This window comes from Dermacentor variabilis, unplaced genomic scaffold, assembly GCF_050947875.1.
Source record: "Dermacentor variabilis isolate Ectoservices unplaced genomic scaffold, ASM5094787v1 scaffold_13, whole genome shotgun sequence".
NCBI lineage: Eukaryota > Metazoa > Arthropoda > Arachnida > Ixodida > Ixodidae > Dermacentor > Dermacentor variabilis.
In genome coordinates, this window is record NW_027460291.1 from 46,628,470 (window position 1) to 46,650,400 (window position 21,931).

Consider the following 21,931-nt stretch of genomic DNA (forward strand, 5'->3'; position numbering starts at 1 on the left):
ACTACATGGGACTGACCAACATTTTAAAGTCATTTGCGTAATAGCAACTTGCCTTTCGGATGGAGACGAATCGTTGTATTCTTTTCCACAATAGGTGTTAGAATACTTTCAGCGCGTTGATAGCCCACATGGCGATGTGGCTATGTTCATATCACTATCTGTATCTTACAAAACACGTGCCGATCTAGGTATCAATATTCCGAAATGTGTATCCGTATTGCTCGAAATAGAAAACTTCTTTCCTCACATTACAGGAGACGCCACTAGAAGGCGACGCGGAGTACACACGCTTCGCGTGGGCTCCGCAGAACAACAACTCTGGAAGCGTAATTTTTCAAAATTACTTGGAAAGGACCACGATATCGAGCGCCTGAAAGTATTCCCCACCTGAGCACACCAAAATCTCGAATATCCGGCCCGGAGCGGTCAATTTTTCTCTGTGTGGATCAACGCTCCACGAACACTAACGAAGAACACGGCCCCAGCGGCGCGGTGCGACGCCTTCGACCCGGGTCGCCCCCGGAGCTCTCGCAGCCACCTCCACGGCCACCAGACTCCGACATGGACTACGTCGAAGTAGCAGGTGAGGAAATCTCACCCGGAGAATTCACAGCAGAAGTAGGCTGGTTCGCAAACCACCTACACCGTAGCTAAGCGGCCAGCTAAGCTAAACCGCAAAGACTATGACCAAGGAAGACGTCGGTGGCGAAGCGATGAGCCGGCAACCACATCAAAGACAGAAGTTGCCTCGGCAGCCCGCCCACCCGCGGGAAGACATAAAGATTATACTGAGAACTCGAGAGGGTCTCGACGGTGCTAAGTTCAGCTCCGCGGGGCTACGCGACGGAGTCTTCCGAGCCACCGGCCTTACGGCACAAGAAACGACAGAAGATATCCTCCGTACTAACCCGGAGAAGAACATAGAAATTGCCGACACGCCCTGCATAGCTCAGGCAACAAAATACAAGTCCATATCGGAACTTTAGCTCACGTGGGAAGAACCTACGAGATCACTGCCTACGTCGCGTCGCCACAACCAAGGGGGTGATCCACAACATCCCAAACTACGGGCCAGAAATAAACATCACACGAAGCCTAGTATACAAGAAAAGCCCAAACATTCTACAAGCAAGAAGGATGAGCGAGACAAATTCAGTGGTCATCGTCTTCGAGGGTGAAAAGGTGCCCTACTACGTCTATTACCGCGGTGCGGAGTACAGATGCTGCGTACACAAGAAGAAACACGAAATATGGTCTACCTGCGGCATGCTGGGGCACCAGATGGACGTCTGCCCGGCGCTCAAAAGCAAGACATGCCCCTCCTGTGGCAAGAAAAATCCACAAAAAGCACACCAGTGCAATCCCACATGCGCACTGTGCGGGAGAAATCACCCTGCCGGAAACAGAAAGTGCAAAAACTGCTTCCAGACGCCATATCTCGTTCGGAAAAGGCAGTGGGCGAAGGAGCAAAGGCAGAATGGCACCGGCCAACGCGTCAGCCCTCCAGACGCGACGACAACACATGAAATTGAATGCAGGGGCCCTGGCGGGAACAAGAAAAGGGAGGAAGGATGAGAGATCATTGGAACTCCTTCCCTCCCCTGCCGTTGCACAAGGCCGGGAACGGAGACACAGCCGGTAAACGTAAGCAGCAACACCTTTCAAGGTTCAGCTCAAAACGACGCAACCCTACAACGCAAGCCCGGCGGCAGTCACGGTCGGCGTCACGTGAGGGACATCGTCAATCAAGATCGGCGTCCTGGGGGAGTGAGCATCGGCCCTCAGCAGGCAGCCACCAAGGGAACAAGGTGAGCTGGGCCAGTGCAGTCTCCCATACTTATCCGCTTAAGACTCACACGAAAGATCCCCCCCCCCCTTTACGGTGTTAGGCCACCAGGCAGAAATCGCTAAAATCAGACCGATGCTAGAAACTCAGAGTAATCACCAGTCAAAATCTATGCCACGGATTAGCCCAAAATACGTAATTTGACAGTGTAATTGCCGCGGGTATCGCCGTAAACGGGGCAACCTTCAGCAATTCATAAAGAATGAAATAGTGGGGGAGGCGCCAGCTATGATGTGCTTGCAGGAGACCGGAGGCTTGGCCAAACTATCGGGATACAAACCGCATTACGGGGAGGACGAGCCGGCATCGAACGACAGAAATACATCAGTAACGACTCTCATTCGACGTAACATACAGGCCATACGATACGACGTTGGCGTAGCGACCATGGACTACGTCCTCGTGGAAATAATATCGAGCAAAAGAGCACTCAGGGAAGCGTGTTCACACTGAACGTATACGGCAGTCCGAGGAAGCAACACAGATTCGCGAACCCCTTCCACAAAGCATTGAACATTGCCAAACATCAAGCACTAGATGTAGCGGGGGACTTTAAGACACACCACAGTACCTGGGGGTACAAACGGGAAACGACCTACGGACGCAATCTCTGGCTGGATGCCCAGCACGAGGGGCTGTCCCTGATCACCGACCCGACGCGCCGAAGCAGGATAGGCAACCGCGTGAGCATTGTTATGATCGACCTGCGAAGTGTGAAAAACAGTCAGGCGCGCGTTCCCATGACGAAATGATTGCCATCTTCTCGGAAAAAGCGTCACCCATTTACGCCCTGAGCAGGCACAAAGAGAAGGACGTAGAGGAGGAGACACAAAGGGCAGGAGCTCGTCGACTACAGAACCTGACAGAGGTTCTTATATTTCTACAGGTTCCTCAAGTTTTCCAAGAAAGGCATTGATGACCACAATACCGCGAAGGGTCATTTGAGGCCGTTCTGGCTCCCGTGTTGATCAGAACCGCTCGTGGTTCGGATAGAGTCACAACCATGTACCAATGAAGTGAATACATTCTATTTCTGCTTTTTTCGTCATCACGATGCCCGCATTCGTCATCGTTTTCTGATTCTTCCGATGAAGGCCCACCTCACCCGGTCGAGATCGTACCAGCATGGATACCACCACACCGGACTTAACTTTCACCAAGAATGCTTGACTTTGCGCCGTATGGCTAAATACATAAATACACAAGAAAATCTAGGAAGTGACCATTACATAGTCCCCACACCACGCAAAGCAGGTCCACACAAACACAAGGGGGGGCACCCAAATAAATATCACAGAATGGGATGTGTTCAGGAAGCTTAGAGTAGCCGAAAGGAACTCGCGCGAGGGCAGCGCAGAAACACACCAAATTGAGGCCATCGAATCGTGGGTTGAACAGCTTCACACTTGCCTGGCGCATTGCCATCAAGTTCCCAAGTAGAATGCATAAAGAAAGAAATTTCAACAAGAAGGGACACTCCCATTGGCGGCGAGGAGTTACGGAGTTGCCATCTATCGGAAGCGCCTCGCTGGCGCAATATGAGGTATCACGCGGCGCGCTCCTGATAGGTTTTGCTGTCAGCGCTCACTGAAAACACCACGCGGGAGCTCTCCCGGACATTTCTGTAAGTACTTTCGAAACGAGAGAAGTTTTTTACAGTCTAAATAACAATCTTGGGCAAACTGAAAACACAGACTCGTTTACAGACGCCATTTCTTTACCGAATACGTACAGTGGAACGCCACTGCGCGCAGTCGCCGCAATGGAGTCTCCCGAACCGGCTTCTTTCGTGAAAGGTAGGTAAACGCTGAGAGCAAACTATCTGAAATATGTTCTTATAGTGTTTATATACATAAATGGAGCGTAATAGAATGAAGCCTCAATGCAGCGATCGCACATATTCACAGCGACCGACTGCGCGTCTGCACGCTTGTCCGCATAATGTTTCGCTTTCGCCGCGTTCGCGTTTTCGCACCGTGCCATGAGCTTTAGGCCGCAGAATATGAGCATTTGACAGTATATAAGGAACCATTGTGGCGTGGGCGCTATCAGAGCTGCTCAAAAATAATTTTATTGCAGAGACTTCGACGCCTACGGGGACTGTGATGGGCCGTCGCGACGATTCAATATTTTTTTTCCCCTAACTTCCTGGACCTTTCAATATTATTTCTCGAGTTGGGTCGCACTGTATGTTTATCAGTGTTCTCAGCGTGCGATTTCCCGCTGCTTCATTTTTGCAATCCAGTGCATTAATTCATAACACAAACATGACTATATGCCATGCCTTTTTTAATGATCGTCTTACCGCTCCCTTTCCGTTCCAGTGAACTTGTCAGTATCTAGCATCAACAAGTTTGTAGACCAAACTGTAATTACATTAGCCGGGCCGCGGGCGTGGGCGAGCGTGTCAGTGCGCGTTTTCCGAACATCGCAGACCCGGCACCGTATCAGAAATCTTCCTCGCGTCTGTGCTTGCTGCATACCCGAGTTGTAGCCGATGACTGTTGGCCGGTTTTGTTTCGCGAGCCAAGCTTCACGCAGCTTCTTGTCCTGCGGCTACGTGTGAATAAGGCTGACACCGGGCTCTGTTGCGTACATCCGGCACTGCGGCACCGCGCAACAGCCTACCATGTTTCGCGCCTTCAAAGGCAGCCACTATATACCTATTGTAGTGGTTTCAAGCGTTGTAAAGTGGACACTCGAAGTGGGAAAATCTCGCCACTAAATGAGGACTGCAGCGTACGAGGGAATTTAAACTCTCGTTTTCAGCTTGCTTCTGCGCTCCCGAAGCAGAGGACGCGGCCGCTATGTCCACGTGATCCCTCATAGCACGTCACGCCGATGGTGGCGCTAGCTTTTCCAGTGGTGGAGCTCTAGGCCAATACAGCTCAGCGGCCGAATTGACTGTAGCGCACCAAACGTATGGTTTTAACACCTTCCGGTTTCGGTTTATTGCGCGCGCGTTTTGAACGCCATTTGGTACATGCCACGCCAGCTCCACTGATCGGCGCGGCATTTGTGATTTTTTTCTTCGCTTCTACTGCTGAACCACGGGCGGCCTTGGCACGGAATCGTTTTATTAGTTAGTAAAAATGATTGCAAACGATCTCTACAAGCCTCCACCGAATCCGTGTCACGTGCAATTTCATAAAGAAAACGCAAGACATCTTCTGAAATGATGAAATGTTTATTTTGCTGCATATAAATACTCGTTCCAGGCTTCTTGTGCATTCATCCAAAGTTGTCGCACCAGGTAAGCAGCAGTCGTTGCCGTACAAAGCACTACCGGATGCCATCAGCTGAAAAAAAGTAAATTACAAGTATGTATCATTTTGGTATATTGACCTAACAGGAATATTGCGTGTGGAGGCGAAACGTGTGAAAGTGGTAAACGAGTGGCATTACAGATAAATTCACTTTTACGTACATTACGTAGCAAATAGACTCCTCCCAAACAATGCGATCAAATCTGAAGAAAACATCAGATTTTCAAGCATCCTTCCCGCCATGATTTCCTGCCCCTTAAGAGCCCAAATAAACGTGTGATTGCGCGTTTCCGAAACAACTTGGCCTCAGTTGACGCGATGGTACGTCACGTACACAGAGGTGACAACAACACAGGCTCTCAGCCAGACCATGTTACATGCTCGCAGAATGCCTTCTAGTTGCACTCGACAGATTCGTGAGTGCAAAGCCTGTTTTCAGTCGCTCAGAAAACAGAAATGTCAAGTTCTTGAGCTCCTCGGCGTTATTTTTTACGCGTCCTGCCGGCGCAAGCAACACACTCCCGTGTTATCATTCCCGGGAATCGGTCGTCGCGTTTTCGACAAGCGTAAGCCCCGAAATAAAGTATATGTTGTTGCATGGCCATAAAAAGCTTTACAAACTTCTCCAACTGAAATTCAGTACACGCAAAACTAACTCACCACGGCCGGCCTGCTTTTTTGCTAACAGCTTCACAACTCCAGGCGCGGCCAGCATGCCTCAAAAGTATGCCAAAAAGTTACGAAACGAATTACAATAATTTATGAGGTCAGAGAATGCGTCACGAACTTCTTCCAGTAACATTCAGTACACGCGAAAATAACTGCGGCACACAGCCGAGCCGCTTTTCGCTAACTGCGCCACTACGCCGAGCGCGGCCACTCTGCTTGAAAAGTAGCGCAAAAAGTAGCGAAATTAGTTACAATAATGTCTGGGGTCAGAGAAAGCGCCAAAGCTTGTCCCGGTAAGATTCAGTACACGCGAAACTTAGTCACACGGCCGAGGTGCTTTTCGTCACAAAGCCAGGTGCGGCGAGCGTGCCCAAAAACTACCTAAATAAGTTATAATGATGCTTGGGCTCATAGAAAGCGTCGCAAAGATCTCCCAATACGAGTAAAAAACTCAAATTAACTGGGCGTGGACGGCGGAGCTGTTTTTCTATAACTGTGTCGCTATGTAGGTTCAGTTTTGTGTAGTACGCCTAAATTTGCTTGAAGTGCGTCGCAGACTGCGAAACAAAATTCCTCAAATAGCTTTACTCCACTAGTTCAGCGGTACCGTGTCGAAATGCAGACGGAACGCAAAAAAAAAAAAAAAAGCCGGGAGCCCGACAAACGGGCTACATGAAAAAGAAACGGGTCGCCGAGCAGGCGAGCTTCACATGCGCAGGCGGCCTCGCTCGCTTCGGTGGCTTGTCTGGCAAATGACGCATGCATATCGCGAGTCTGGCGTGCTGCCAGCTTGTTGCTAGGTGATGCAAGAAAAATAAGTCGCGAAGTATAAGTTCATTTATACGCGAAACATTTAAGTTTTAGCGGGAAGTAAAAAAAATAACATGTTGTCTGTAAGTTCATTTCACATTCTTTTTTTCCGATGCTACGTTACTGGCAGGCAAGAATTTTGAGCGGCTTGCTTCAGCAGTTAAGCGCTCCTGCAACCTGCACCTCGAATTGTTTTTCATGGCCAAGGCACAAAAGTTTCGCGTTCCGTTAAGAAACATAGTATCAGAAAGGGATTCGTGGTAGTTAATTGTTTCTTCATTTCTTCAAAACCACCCTAATGCCTTGATAGTTACTGATCAGTTCGTTTTACCAAACTCTGAAACGTTGGTAACGTACTTAAGCACGTCTAACCCTGGAAGATGCGATTTCTTCAGCATAGATGTACAGGATATGTATTACAACATTCCGCGTGGTCCTTTATTATCGAGTGTTATGCATTGTATAACGGAAGACAACGATGAGATGGAATTTGTGAACAAATGTGGCGTATCAGTTAATACCTTTCTTGAACTATTAACCTTCTACCTTGAATCCACCCTTCTACTGTAGTATTATGTTACGCACAGACATAACTCGGGTTTATGTATAGGCTCAAAGGTAGCTCCGGTACTTAGCACAATTTCTTTAGGTAGCATTGACAAAGTGATTGATGTAAACCCTGAAGGCCTTGCGGTAAAGGTGTTTCGTTTTGGGGCTGTTTTTTGCCTATAGTCGAACATGGTGTTTTGGATATAGGAGTGGAAGAGGTCTTGAAAGTGTTCAAGGACAACAGCCAAGGACTGGATTTCACCGTTGAATTGCCAAAGAATGGCAAGCTACAGTTTTTAGATGGGGAGTTAACTACCACACCGGACCACGTTTGCTGATCTCACAATTCACGATCAGAAAAACCCTCGCTTAGCTACAATTCCGGACACACAAAAGTTGTAAACAGCGGCATAGCTTTATCGTGCCTGCAAGCGGCCTTAACCATGTCTTGCCCGGAAAGAATAAAAGAAACTTTTAGCCAACATGTTATCAGGCTACAGAATGCAGGATATGAAAAACATGTACTATGTAATCAGGGGGGGGGGGGGCTATAAGTTGATTCGTTATGTGCGCAATGGCTATCAGAAAGAGCGTAATAGAAAAAAGAATGGCAGCAAAAAAATTGTGTCAATACCATATGCACACAAGATTGCGCATAACTTAAAAATGTATGTAGCAGATATTGTCTACAAGTAGTTTTTTTCAGCACATAACAAACTCGGAAGAACATATGGCGTACTGGATCGTAGAGTTTCCGCAAAAGTAAAAGTGAAGGGTCCTAAGTGCACGGTCAAACATACGGAAAAACTTGTCAAGTGCAGGTCGTCCGTTGTCTACTGTTTGCCCATACCTTGTGGAAAAGTATACATCCGCCAAACGGGTCGGTGTGTAAACACAAGACGTTTGGAGCACAAAAGGGGATTAGGGCGAAATAGTGATTCCCACATTAAAGGGCACTGCTCACAGCCTGGGTGCTCGCCGCTTTACAATGATACTGCAGTTCCATCGCACCATAAGGATCAGCTGAACAGGGAAATAACCGAAGCTTTTCACATTCACAAGAGGGGAGAGGGTTGTATCAGTCAGCCATCTGTATTTCTAAGCCATGGTGAGGTTTCCTTTCTGGAAGAACACTAAAAAAATTGCGTAATAAAAAATGTTTGTTAGGGGCGCAACAAATAGGATAGGATTGCACACCATGATAGTGAGGTGCCTATCTTTGACGCCCGAGTATTCGCGGGTAAATTAATTTGAAAAATTTCTTTAATCTTGCATTGATTATCTTTGACGCCTCAGGGTGCGCAGGTATATAAATATGAAGTATGTGTTCGGAAATAAAATAGTTGCGAGTGCTGCGAGTGTCGTCTATTCTTGTGTTTTCGCCGTGTCCCTGTCAGTGCACTGCTTCACCAGCAAGGTATGATGACTGCGTTATCTATCACACAATTACCAGTCATGAATATCACGTCATTCTGAAGGAAACATATTCAACTATTGTACTTAGTGTAACGAGTGGCAGATGAACATCAACTTTCACACGACTGTCTCCATGTCCATCTCGACACGTACTACTCAATTATGTCCTTTTTATTGTTTCAATGGTATTCTTCTAGAAGACGTTTCTCAATATAAGTACCATGGCATTCTATTCACACATTATTTATCCTGGTCCAAACATAGTGAAGCAACCTGTTCTAAAGATTAAGCACGCCTAGGTTACCTAAAGCGTTCTCTGCGCTCAGCCCCTAAAGAAACAAAATTACTGACTTACGTCTAAAACCCTAATACGGCCCATTTTGGATTACGAGTGTGCCATGTGGAATCCATACCTGAAATCCGACATAAAAAAACTTGAATCCGTCCAAGAAAGCTATTCGATTTATATACCGGCGTTACGACAAGGACTTCTCCCTCAGTTCTAACTTTGCCTCCTTGAACTTCTCTTCGCTAGTAGAGCGGCGTAGTGTAGAAAATCTTAAACTATTTTACACCGCTGTTAACTGTGAACGTTGCTCATCTTTGGAATAGATTAAGTTTGCTAAAGCGTCTAAGACGGAATTTTCACCCTCTAAATATACTACCCCAGTACTTGCGGAGTGACAAATTCAAATATAGTTTTGTCCGCGGTTACCTAAAATGAGAGCCAGCTTCCCCCTAACATAGTAAACTTGACACTTGACAATTTTGTAAAGGCAATCACTGGTTGATGCCCGTGATTCCTAGGACCATGTATTATATACTATGTTTATGTGCATATATATGCGTATACAGACCATTTTTTTTCTTTTTCAACATATTTCTTAGACTAGTGCGTTACTGTGTGTGACACCTATGATTTTGTACCCTACTCCTGCGATAACCCTCTTAGGGTTGCAGTATGTATAAATAAACAAATAAATAAATAGAACAACTGATTATGGGATTTCACGTGCCAAAACCATTTTCGGATTATGAGGAACGCCGTGGTGGAGGACTCCGGAAATTTCAACCTCCTGGGGTTCCTTAACGAGCACCTAAATGTAAGTACATGCGTGTTTTCGCATTTAGCCCCCATCGATATGCAGCCGCCGTGGCCGGCATTCAATGCCATACCCTCGTGCTCAGCAGCCGGACACCATAGCCACTGAGCAACCACGGTGGGCAAATAAATATATAAAATAACTCAAAATAATCAGCATTGCATATTATTCAGCATAATTTAAAAGTTGGGTAATGGAACTGCAGGAGAATCAGTCCTAAAAAGGCTGCCCTCCTGCTGTTAATTAAATCGAAGGCTGAGAAAGCACACGCACTTATGTTCGAAGAAACAGTGACGATCGATCTTTCCTTTGCAGGCAACAAGGTGGAGTCTTCTCGAAGGGATAGAGGCAGCGGTGTCACCATTCTGAGAAACAGGAAGATTCCTTATGTCCGACATGAGCTCCGGAAGCTACGCAGTGATGTTGAATTTATTGTGGTTGAGATTGTTCCCAACAGTTACGTAGGCAATAGCAGCAGTACATTTCTCCTCAATTTGTACAGCAGTCCTAAAGTTTGTACAATGCTTCAAATCCATCTTAACCAAGGTCAGTAAACTTCCTAGGGAGGCTCTTTTGCTTTTTGATGGGGGGGGGGACTTCAATGCACCTCATCAAACGTGAGGATACCCCTTCTCCACCGGCAAGGGAGAGACGCTGTGGAGGCACGCTTCGGACCTTATTCTGTTATTACAGAGCCCGAACATCCAACTAGATGCGGTAACTCCTCGTGCAGGGACTCTACTCCCGATTAAACCTTTGTCAGGCGATCGCGGAGTCCATTTGAGCTATACCAACATTGGTCTGTGCAGTGACCTCTACATAATAACAATCAAACACGACATAGCCGATATAAAACTAAGGCAATATAAGCTGATTGATTGGGACAAATTCCGTAAATTGAGAACCCCCCAAAGCTCACCCACAGCTACGGCTGATCCGCCGCTCGAAAGATGGGTACAGCAACTCGGATCTCTCATCAGGGCGTCAGAGAGCGTTATTGTGACGGACGTCCAAACGGATAAGATGGACTCCAGACTCGCTCACCTCCTCGAGGCCAAGCAATTGACATTAGCACGATGGAAAGGTGAACAGTTGAACAGGAGACTAAGAAAGAGATTAGCACTATTGAATAAGGAAATTGAGGAACACTGTAGAGTTCTATGCAGACAGCAGTGGGACAAGGTGCGTCTCTCCCTGGATGGCAGACTCCGCAAAAGCGGTGGCTGGGGCCTCCTGAGACATCTCCTGGATGAGAACGGCTCCAAGACCAAACCCGCTCAATGGTCGCTACTATGCAAAATTATTGACAAGGCAAGAAAAGAAATGGCGGATGACAAGCTATTAGATGACCTAGCTAGTCAGCACCTCCCGCTCAAGAGGACACAATCGTTCACCCCGATTTCGGTCGGATACTCGGGGTCTCCCAATCACGCCCTTGACGGAGATTTCTCGGAGGGTTCAATCCGCCTTGCGATTCAGGAACTTAACAATAGATCTCCCGCTGGGCCCGATGGGATCTCCAACAGAGGTCTTCGCAACCTCGAAGATAATTCCGTCAGTTACCTAACCAGCCAAATCAATAGAATCTGGAAAGAGTGCCGGGTTCCGAAAGAATGAAAACACGCATGTACGGTACTCATTCCAAAGCCGGGCAAACCTCTTGGGCTTGCAAACCTCAGACTGATATTTCCGACGTCATGCCTCGGTAAGGTCACGGAACATGTCGTGCTCAACAGGCTCTCCAACCATGCGGAGGAGAACGAACTTTTTCCGTGCACCATGATCGGATTCAGGCCAGGACTTTCGACCCAGGATGCTATGCTGATATTTAAAAAGAGGCTCATAGAAAGGACCACTCGAACTCGGACGCTGATGGGCGCATGCAGCCACGCCTTCGAGGAGACGTCACTGGTTCTGAATACATGTAGCGTTTAATTAATGCTATACAGCGTCACACATTATACTGATAAACTAGGATAATAGAGAATAAATAAAATACTAGAAGTAATAAAACCTATTTTTTCCCTGGGAAACGTGCCATTTCTTCTTCTTAGGCTGGACGGCGGATGTCACGGAGGAAAGGTAATGGGTCAGCGTTTTTTCGGAGAATACGATGACGACCTGGGAACGCCGGAGGCGGGATTGGTTCAACACCTGACGCAGTCATTTTGACGGCTCATGGTTTTGTTAAGTGGTGGTATGCGATCCATAACCACAAAGGAATGCGCGTCTAAATAAAATAAGTGTTCCATCAAGAACTGCGTCGAATAAGCTAGAAGCTCTGAATAACTGCATGAAAGCGCAAGCCAGTAATGAAAGTGCAAAGGGAAAGATTTAAAGAATTAGATTATGAGTGCATATATTCGATTGTGCTCTTGGGCCAATCATCTTCGATCCACGTAGATCAATTCAGGAGTCCCGGCCACGGCGATCGCATTTCGATGGGGGCGAAGTTCGTGAGGGCAATGCTCGACGACGGTGAAGAGAACGACGGTGTGTCTGTCAGCAATGGTGAGTCGGGCAGAGCACATGCCAACAATAGCGACAGTCCCTCCGTCGGCGACTAGTACAACTCGGTTCGGGGCGGGCGTCAGAGCTTTCTTGAGCCGACGGCGAAGAGCAGCACTCATAATGGACACATGCGCCCCGGTGTCAATCAACGCGCACACAGGTGCACTGTGGACGAGAACGTCCAAAAGATTCTTGTTCGTGGGTAATGTGAAGCGAGGATTTCGTGCTAATGTCGTCATTGCAGCTTCACCTCCAGAAGCTGCACTGTGTAGTTTTCCGGTCGGGGATGTGGCGAGTAGGTCGGAGAAGAAGCACGGCGAGACGGGGGCGAACGAGATTGACGACGGGAGGGAGAAGGCGAGCGGGAATAGCGGGGTCGTGTCAAAGGTGTCGCAGGGTCAGATGATGGAGCGGGCATAGAAGGGGCGAAGGAAAAGGATGCACTAGAGGGGCGAGTGTGGTAATTAGGAGAATAGCGTGTCGGAGAAGTCCAGCGGCTGCGGCAGTGGCGAGCGACATGTCCAATGCGTCGGCAGTTAAAACAGATCGGCTTGTCGTCCACGGTTCGCCATTCGGAGGGGTTGCGCTGTCCGTAAGAGCAAGAAGGGCGCGGTGGGGCCGTGCGTGGAGAGAGAGGCTCCGAGCATACGGAACGAATGGAGTGCAGGCCGACGTTGGACAACTCTTGACGGACGACGGCCTGGATCAAGGAGATTGTCAGTGGAGAATGATCAGGTGACGGGAATGAAGGGGCCGTCGGTTGTGCCGCTTCAACCTCATGACGAATGATGCGGGTCAAGTTGTCACATCGCGACGACTGGTGGAAGAGGTCCTCACAGGATGACGTAGCAGCTGTGTTGCGAAGTCGCGTGATGTGCTGGGATACCCGGCGGCTTTTAGCATGCTCGAGACGGCGGCACTCCTTGAGGATCGTATCGATGCTGGTGACGTTCGTAAACACCAGTAAATTGAAGGCGTCGTCAGCAATGACTTTGAGGACCTTATCGCCCTCAGACATGGTCGGGTCAGCCTTGGCACAAAGGGCCAAGACGTCGAGAATGTACGACACGTAGGACTCGGTCGACGTCTGTACACATGTGGAAAGGGCTTTCTTGGCATTGACTTGGTGACCGAACGGATTGCCAAAAAGATCCCGCAGCTTCTCTTTGAAGAGATCCCAGCTCGAGATCTCCTCTTCGTGAGTCTGGAACCATGCAAGTGGAGCTCCGTCGAGGTAAAAAAGAACGTTCGCAAGCATAATAGTCGGATCCCACCTGTGACTGGTGCTTACACGTTCGTATAAGCGGAGCCAGACGTCAACATCAGGACTGCCGACTCCATTGAAAACACCAGGATCCCGAGGGGGGAAACGGCGACGTAGGTCGGGGCTGCAGGCGGAGACGGTTGTGTAGATGAAGTGCCGCCAGCAGGAGCCGAAGTTGCACTGTCGCCGTTGCGACCGCTGCGAAGCTCCATGACGGGTACGGGGAACGTCCACCTCCACCAAATTCATGGTACGTGTAGCTGAAGCCTAATGCTATATACACTCTATTTACAGGGACGCTAACGGAAGACCAAAATGGCGACGCTATATCAAGCGGGCCCACGTCGTCTTCTTCTTCCTCAGTGCAGCCACACTGTGGCGGATGTTCCGTAGCAATATTTTCACTTTTGTAAAGCAATAATCAGTGCCCTTATTATAGTGCGCTCTCCCCGTTGAACACATTATTGCCGCTGTGTCCTTCTGAATTGTGCATTTCTCTTTCTAGGGACGAACTTACGAAGTGTTTTGTTCGTAAGTGCTGTCGACCGGCGGCCTCCGCTAATCCCATTCACCATTTCACCATTTTCACCATTTCACCCATTCACCATTGCACCATTTTCACCATCACCATTTTCCGGCATTTGCTTTTAGAAAGAATTCTAGCGTAAGTACTTTGTGAATACAGGCCCTGTTTCACCAACAGCTGTAAGAACCTGCAAAGGTACCCAGTATTTTTGGTAGCCCTGATCATTGGAGCTAGCTTGCATTCGGTGAGAGCGCGTTTTACGAAGTGGATTCTACTGTGAAGAGCGGAACAGCAGTCATTTTTAATAAATTTCAGTACACAGATTCAAATTTTAGCGCACCTTCTCCCTTTTGACTTTAGGACCAACAAAAATGTTGGCTAAATTGTGAACATTGGGTGTGCAAACTGTGTATTATCCTTATGTTGTATTGAAAGCACAAAATTGAGACATTGGACTTGTTAATTGAAAACACTTATGAAAGCTTCAATGAATATTCTGAGTATTCTGTGGTCGGAAATGGTGTGTCTACTAAAATGGATGATGACACTCTACCTAAAGACTCAAAGTTGCTAGTTTCATCGCGCCTTTGAGATTTGTGGCATATTGCGACAGAGAACAACCACATGGTTAAGCGATAAAGACCACAATAGTGTAGACATGAATGAACACTTGAGCTAGGCGGAAGCCAACGTTTCTTTGTGCCATGTATCTTGACTAGTACCAACTAGCTACTACCGGTTAAATACTCCTAGTAACATTTTCTGCATGAGGTGCAGTCTAATTGCCAGCCTAATTTTTTATATTTAAGGGTTACAGTATGCATGTGGTTTAACACGCACGAAAGCCGGTCCAGGATCTCCGTAGCATACGCCACGTTTGGCCCGTCACGATGCCTGAAGACAGTGCGCAGTCTAGGCAGTCCACATCAGCTCCATCAACAGCCATATTTTCGTACCCCCGCTACCTTGGCATATTCTTTGGCACGTAAACTAATGACGTGGAAGATTGGCTCCCATTATACGAGTGAGTCCGTGACCACAACAGGCGGGGCGAGACGAGGATGCTTGCCAGCCTAATTTTTTATATTTAAGGGTTACAGTATGCATGTGGTTTAACACGCACGAAAAAGACATAACAAATTAGCCTGGAAGCAAGCAGAAGCTACATGATTTGTTTGTCGGATCAGTTGAACGACAGCAGGCAGCAAGAGATGAACTAACGTCAAGAGCTCAGATGTCTACGGAATTCTACGTGGCGTATACTTAAAACGGGTTAGCCCTCTGCCGCAAAGTTTATAAAGACATTGTGGAGGTGAAGAAGGTCGGGCATGTGCTAAAAAGCATAGTTGGCGATGCCTTCAGCTTGCTCCTCTGTAAGAGCTAAAAGCAGGGTGATTACTTAGCGCTTTGGCGGGCTCCCTAACACCGCTGCGATTTTCTCGTGTGACGATCCAGGGAAGTAATTGGGTGGCGCTGTCCAGGGGTTCCACGGAGGCCACGAACAGTTCTCCATATAAGTGACAGAGGCTTTTGGGGATTCAGAGACTCGCAAAAAGACATCAACCGTTGTGAAGCCAGCTTCTTCATACGACACTATTTTCTTCTGTGTGCGACTCGCCAATCTCAAATCATGATGGATTTTGTGCGCCTATATCTTCGTTCCACACGGCGGCGTATAGTCCTCAAGTTTTCTCTAACCCGATGTCGAAGTCGGTGCGTGCGGAGCTTTTCAAAATCGAATGAGTGGCAACCTGTAAGGCACCTACTTTCTCCAGTTTGCTACCATACACGTAAGGAGGGAAGGAGTGAATGAAAGAAAGAGAAGTCAACAGTCAGAATCATTACACACACTGTAGAAGTAGGAGTGCAACTATACCGTCGCGGCCTCAAGTATGTTGCCATCAGGTACTGCAGAAGAGCTCGCGTGGCTTTCTGTGCGCATGAAATGCGCGAAATCAAGCATCCAGGACCTTTGCTTTTGCAAAAAGCCATTTGTGAAGTTCCCTGAATACACAATGGAGTGTATGATGTTGTTTGTCGAAGATGAAACAGTGGCCGAAGAAACGATCGATGGTGTCTTCCCAATGGAATTTCGCAAGCATTGTCAGGTCAGTCAGCAATTCATACAGCTATCAATGCGATAACTGTAGGAGTTAGTCAAGGATACTACGACCCACAGCCGATACAGCAGTTTGTGTCGTATCGGGCATGAAAAATTTGCTGGTAACCGTAATGACGGATTGTGGCTGTGTATGCAACAGCTGGAGAACTGCGATTTCTATGAGTTATTGTGAATTACGCTGCAGAAGGGGAAGCTGTCTCGCACCGTCAATTCTTAATAACTGCATAAGCTATGTCAGCACTCTACACACTAAACAATTCCTCACCCTTAAGGGTGTAAAAAGGGTGTTCAACAGATTTACACCCTACTGCGCACCCTTCCAGCACCCTATTTCGGCGGGAGCACCCTACGAGCAGTCCGCAAAGGGTGCATTTAGCGGAAGGGTGTAAACGGGGGTGCGAAAAGGGTGCAATAACTAATGGGTGCTGATGTGCTGATAAGGGTGTACAGTAGGGAACAAAATTTTGTGGACCATGTGATCAGCAAACGAAGCGGATAGCTTTTCAGAAGTCAAGACAAAAGAAATGAATCTTTTTTGGAAAATAGGCAATATGTGCAACTGGAGTTTTATGATTCATTACAATGTCAACAATTTCTCGGAGAGGTAGCTAAAGCTGCTAAACTGCATTTTCTGAAGGGATGCTATCCCCAACAAAGAAGGTTAGGTTTCGAAATAGGCAAAATACTTCTGTTGCCGACCCCTTCAAAACACCTTTTCCTAGAAGATATGGCTTAGAAATGGGCTCTGGTTTGCTGCCAATATCATGAGGATCATAAATCCATTCTGACAATGCTTTTGTTCAAATCACCACGTGAAAAGAATCGTTGTTCAATTAATGAAAAGATTATATGCCGCAGTGCAAATGGTATGACTCCTTCAAGCAGGTCATGCTTTATAAGGGTGGAAGGTGTAGCGTCGGATCAAAGCCGGGGCACAAAAGAGCACATAGCTCCTTGACCCCATACAATGACAGAGTCGGCAGCCCTGCACTCAACATACTCAAGTGGTGTTTGTGCACTTTCGGCGAGCGAAGCACAAAATCGCCTTCTAAATGCTTGTAGTAACTTTCATTCCGCAGAGCCATGCAGTGCCTACAAATTCTTTCTTGGCTGAATGCGCATTTGAAGCCTCCAATTCTATGGCTAGACACATTGCCACCAGTGAAAATGAAAACAGATCCCTTTACCAGGTTTCCGTTCACAGTTATGCCGTGATTTCCTAGCTTGCCTGCGCCGTTTTTGCCTTCAAACAGCGACAACACAGACCGAGCATAATGCCCCAACCCGTGCGCGCCATTCCAGAACATCAACACAGTATAAATAAAACAAAAAGGAGAGCAAACAGAACACAGACTTTGCGACAGAGTAGTAACAACTAATGGCGGGTCTTCTGCTTTTAGAGTTAGACTATTGCCAATAATTTATTATTACGTGTTTTCGAATAATAATATTACTTAGTGATTATGAGTTTCTTTTTGCTTTTGATTGCTACACTGCAGCGATTGTTATCTTTGCACGCACTGCAGTAGGTGCTGAACATGGTCAGGTTTCATACCATTGCTGGCAACAAGGGTGAAGCTTCAGGCTCTCATTCTTTTAGTAAAAACGCAAAAACCAAACGCAAACCGCTCCAAAAACTGTCCGTAAATTTTTCAATACCTAATTGTTACGCCATCTATGGGCAACTTTTTGCACTGCATTTAATAAAGCACAAGGCAAAAATTAGCATGGCTGTGCACTGTTCTTGCTACTAGTCGGCGCAAAATATCTGTTTTTAAATAGTGTGAAGTTTATTTAGACTATGGCATTTCTGCGACATGCTGTAATGACGAATTTCACAACTGTCTCTTGTTCTGCCATGGTTACATTGTGCGGATTGCCGCGTAATTCTCACTGCTCTCATTGCTGCGTTGGTTCCATGTTTGACTGCCTGTTGTTTGCAAGTGCCAGGGGTACTGTGTATGTAAATTTGCTTGCGATGCCATGCTGCATAGTTAGTGTGCCCCACCTTGGTGCGGCAAGGACATATGTTTTTGCGGATGGAAAGTTCAACGCGCTCAAAGAAGCAATTTGCGCGTGCCCGGTTCTCGGCGGCAAAGTCGACCTGACGTCGAGCTCGTTTCAGGCAAGTGCACGTGTTCCCTTGTTTGATTCTAACTGCACCTGCTAAGGTAGCGTTGTGCGGAAGTACTGACGATTATGATGAGGGAGGCTTTTCGCGACATGTTTGAATCCGAGTAGTGTTTACATCGCGTAGCAATAAACTGTAAGTATAATACTCGTTCGCGCTACATAATTCTCGCACGGGCGCGGTAGCGCTGCAGAACTCGCGGTGCGCCTTTTTCGTTGCGGGGTGCTTTTCTCGTCGCGACGGTAGATCGCATTTTTTCAGCGAAGCCGCGTATCGCCAAACTCGTTATGTGCTTTAGTGCGACGGCGACCAGCAACGAGCATTGTTGTCCATGTCTCTTATGTCGCGGCTTAGTTTTCGACTCCCAAAATTTGCCTTGTCGCCAGGAGGTGCCGCTTATACGTAGTGCGACTAGTCAGTCGGGCGCCCTCAGACCGTACACGCTTGCCCTTTGCCGTACAGCTGCTCCCCTTGCTCAGTCTTAGCGCGCGCGCGCGTGCTGCCTGTCATCGCCACTGCACCACTGTCCGCCATATACATGGAATTACTTTTGCAGCGGCTGTGAAGCATAGCAGTAAAAGAAACAGCATTGTGCATGTCAGCAACTAAAGGCTAAAAAATTTCGTGTGAGCTGCATGATAGCGCGCTCTAAGGTGTGATGCGTGTCAAGCCCTGTACGAGCGCCTCAGTCACTGTGCCGATTCATTTTAAGTGCGTTGTGGAGGATCGCTCGCCAAGCAAATGCTTATTAGTGCATTTCGCTCATATAACAGCAAATCGAGGGGCACATTGCTAGACTGTTTTCTAATCCGAAAACAGTCCGCTGTTGCACATTTACAGTGGTTTGCTGCACATGACGCAATGGAAGCAGTTTACAGCCTTGTCGTGCATAGAGATTCCTCAGGTCTCTGCAGGATATAAAAACCAGTTGTGCTTTACCGCTTTCAGATACTGGACAAGACGTTCGATGAGTATGTGGATCTCTCTCCTGAGGACACTATCCCAGACTTATCGAAAATTTTACTGCGCCCACAAGTGGACAGTGAGCAGCAATGTGCGTCAACATCGACTGAGGTATTTGGATTTGGTAGTCATGTGTTCTGCAAATTCACAGCTTAGTTACGAATTCATGTGTCGGCTATTTATTTTAACAGTGGAGCTATTTAAGCCGAGCGTTTCACATGCGAACAAAAAACTAGCACAGCGTTGCCGATTCCGCTAAACTGAGCTTAATCCAGTTGGAGCTTGGTTACGCAGTTGGTTCATTTGTAAGCCCAGGTAAGGTAGTGGTAATTGTTTCAATCCTAATTAAGCAATTTATAATTGATAGTCAAACAATACCCAGTCGATACCTAATCGATAATCGATCAATATACCGTAAATTTAAGAAGTGCTTGGTAGTACCCCGGTAAGCATGGCAATGCATCGTATAGGCCAATCGATGGCCACTCAATACCCAATTGATACCTTATCGATAATCGTGAGCTAGGTTCCCATCAGCTCCACTGTCTCTTTAGCATTGTGCCTCCAGTGCAACGTGCAACTATGCTATTTTTTTTTCTTGCAGCACATTGCAGCGAGCGTTATGGTGGCCAGTGGCAGTGAAGATCATGAAAATGGCCTTGGAATTTCCTTCGATCTGTAAGTGTGTTTGAGTGTCACATTAGAATTTTAGGTAGTCTCACAGGGTCGCATAATAATATTGGTTTTGCCCGTAATCATGTTTTAAAGAGAGATTTATTGAATGGGAAGGCAGAGAAGTCGGCCTAATACATGTCTATAGCCTAGAACTCTGCACTTGGGAGGAGGAAGAACAAAGATTGTCAAGAAAACCAAAGCACCTTATAGAAAGATGGTTGAACACGAAGCTTTCTCCCATCTGAATTAAAGTCCAAAGCCAATGACCACGTAACGAAACCAAGAAATGCTGAGCCACCAGATGCAATGCATATGTGATTTGATGGCTTGTTTACAATTGTAGTCACTGGCGTTTGGCTGTGTTCACCTGGTTGTGAACGTTGGGATCAGCGTGCCATGATGTCTAGGTTCTGTTTCAATGCGTATGCTCGATTGGATCAGAACGACGGCGCCAATGTCAGTAACACATATAGCTCACTGGTATGTTCGCGGCTCCCACGTTTATATTGTCCGCAGTGGCAAAGAAAATTGCTGCGCCTGAAATTGTGCACATCATACGCGCTGCAGGTCTGGCAGTAAATTTTATGAATTCGCATCATACTGAACTTTGTTGCAGGTGTGACTGTATCCCTGAGATTCTGTTCGGACTTAACTCCTCTTTCCTCATATTAACGACGGGCTTTCTCGGAGTGAGAATGTTTATCAAAGTAGAAGTACCATAAGTATTCCAAAACACAACACGCATTGTATATCCTTGGCTAGTATTGTTGCAATTAGAGTCCAGGCGCAGTTGATTGTAAATTTCCCAAACAAAAACACGAGAAATCAGTGCTGTCCTTATACTCATGTCAGTGCCTCCTAATGCCAGTGCTGTACTAGGTCTGGAACCTTAACAGTAAAGTTAGTGCTGGGCTTGGTTGGCACTGATATCATGCTATTTAGAATAATCTTTTGCCATAGAAGAGCTAACAATATTTTTTTTCTGTGTTTACCTGTAGGTTGTTTCAAGTGTTGTCACCTGAAGTATTACCCACGCAATTTTTGCTTCTGCCTTGTAATGCACTCACTTTTTTGTGAAAGTGGAATCTTAAAATGGCATGCACAAAACAGCTGGCCAGAGAAGTGCGCTGTTTTAGTTTTTATCAATGTTTAAATTAGGTGGGAATTGGCCTCAGCAAATTCTGTGCAACATATTTATTATAAAATAAAGCTGCCATCTCAAGAAGTGGGGGCAATTCTGGGCGTGGTCCCAAAATTTGCGTCGGGCATAAACCAAAATTGCATGCAGAAATGTCAGACTAGCCATTTGTATTGTTAACATTGTTTGTATTGCGTTGAAATGATGTATAACCTGCAGAAAGCTTCATAAAGGTTGACTAAGTATGAAGAGGTGACAATGTACTATTCATGGTCTATTGGTGATGATGCAATATTTTTTCTTGCCACTACAGGACCAGATCATTCCTGCAACCCCTTGCATGGTATTTTCTGGAGCAGACGTAGAGGCTGACCTTCTCCATTTCAAGGTGGACCGCGAGAAGTTGCTTGCAGTGAAAAATGGGGAGGAGGGGCTGGCAGCTGTCTTGTCTGCTTACTGGCTCTTCAATATCCAGTACGACCGCAAGCTGTTCAACACTCTTGTCGTGTTGGAGTGCCTTTTCCTTGGGCTCACATTGAGTGCCCTTAGAGTAGTGGCTACAAAGTTCTTGAACAAGGTCACCAAAAGTGAGCCATGTTGACTGTGCTGTTGGCCGTCTTGGCCGTAACAATATTGAAGTGGTAACAAACTTTTGATAACAAAGTGGTAACGTTTGATAAAAAAAAATTAAGTCTAGCCAACTTCCGCCATTGAGCCAGTGGAGGCAAGTCAAGTAACCGAAGCATTTCGGAAATAGTCAATGCGATAATACCGGGAAAGAATGAAGCTTGCAGATTTTTTCTGTATCTTAATGCGATTTATTAATCCTGATTGAAACGGATCCCAAATGACACTGGCATACTCTAACGTCGGTCTAATGTAAGTTACATATGCATGTAGTTTGACGGGTGTGGTTGCTAGCTTCAACTTTCGGCGAAGGAA

The 21,931-nt window shown here is 46.8% G+C and overlaps 1 protein-coding gene across 1 annotated transcript; it reads left to right on the forward strand.

The window, feature by feature from the left end:
* The first annotated feature begins 15,975 nt into the window (after window positions 1-15,975).
* Window positions 15,976-21,856, forward strand: LOC142566661 (uncharacterized). Its single transcript, XM_075677493.1, has 4 exons — window positions 15,976-16,068; window positions 19,162-19,287; window positions 19,781-19,854; window positions 21,303-21,856. The coding sequence occupies exons 1-4, from the start codon at window positions 15,976-15,978 to the stop codon at window positions 21,352-21,354; spliced, it is 345 nt and encodes a 114-aa protein (XP_075533608.1). The 3' UTR covers window positions 21,355-21,856.
* Window positions 21,857-21,931: the final 75 nt, after the last annotated feature.

Bases quoted from the DNA above. Each gene is read 5' to 3' on its own strand.
- LOC142566661 (XM_075677493.1), top strand. From the start codon at position 15,976: ATGGAGTGTATGATGTTGTTTGTCGAAGATGAAACAGTGGCCGAAGAA. The intron at 19,288-19,780 runs GTATTTGGATTT...TTTTTCTTGCAG, and splicing joins GTGCGTCAACATCGACTGAG to CACATTGCAGCGAGCGTTAT. The intron at 19,855-21,302 runs GTAAGTGTGTTT...TTGCCACTACAG, and splicing joins CTTGGAATTTCCTTCGATCT to GACCAGATCATTCCTGCAAC.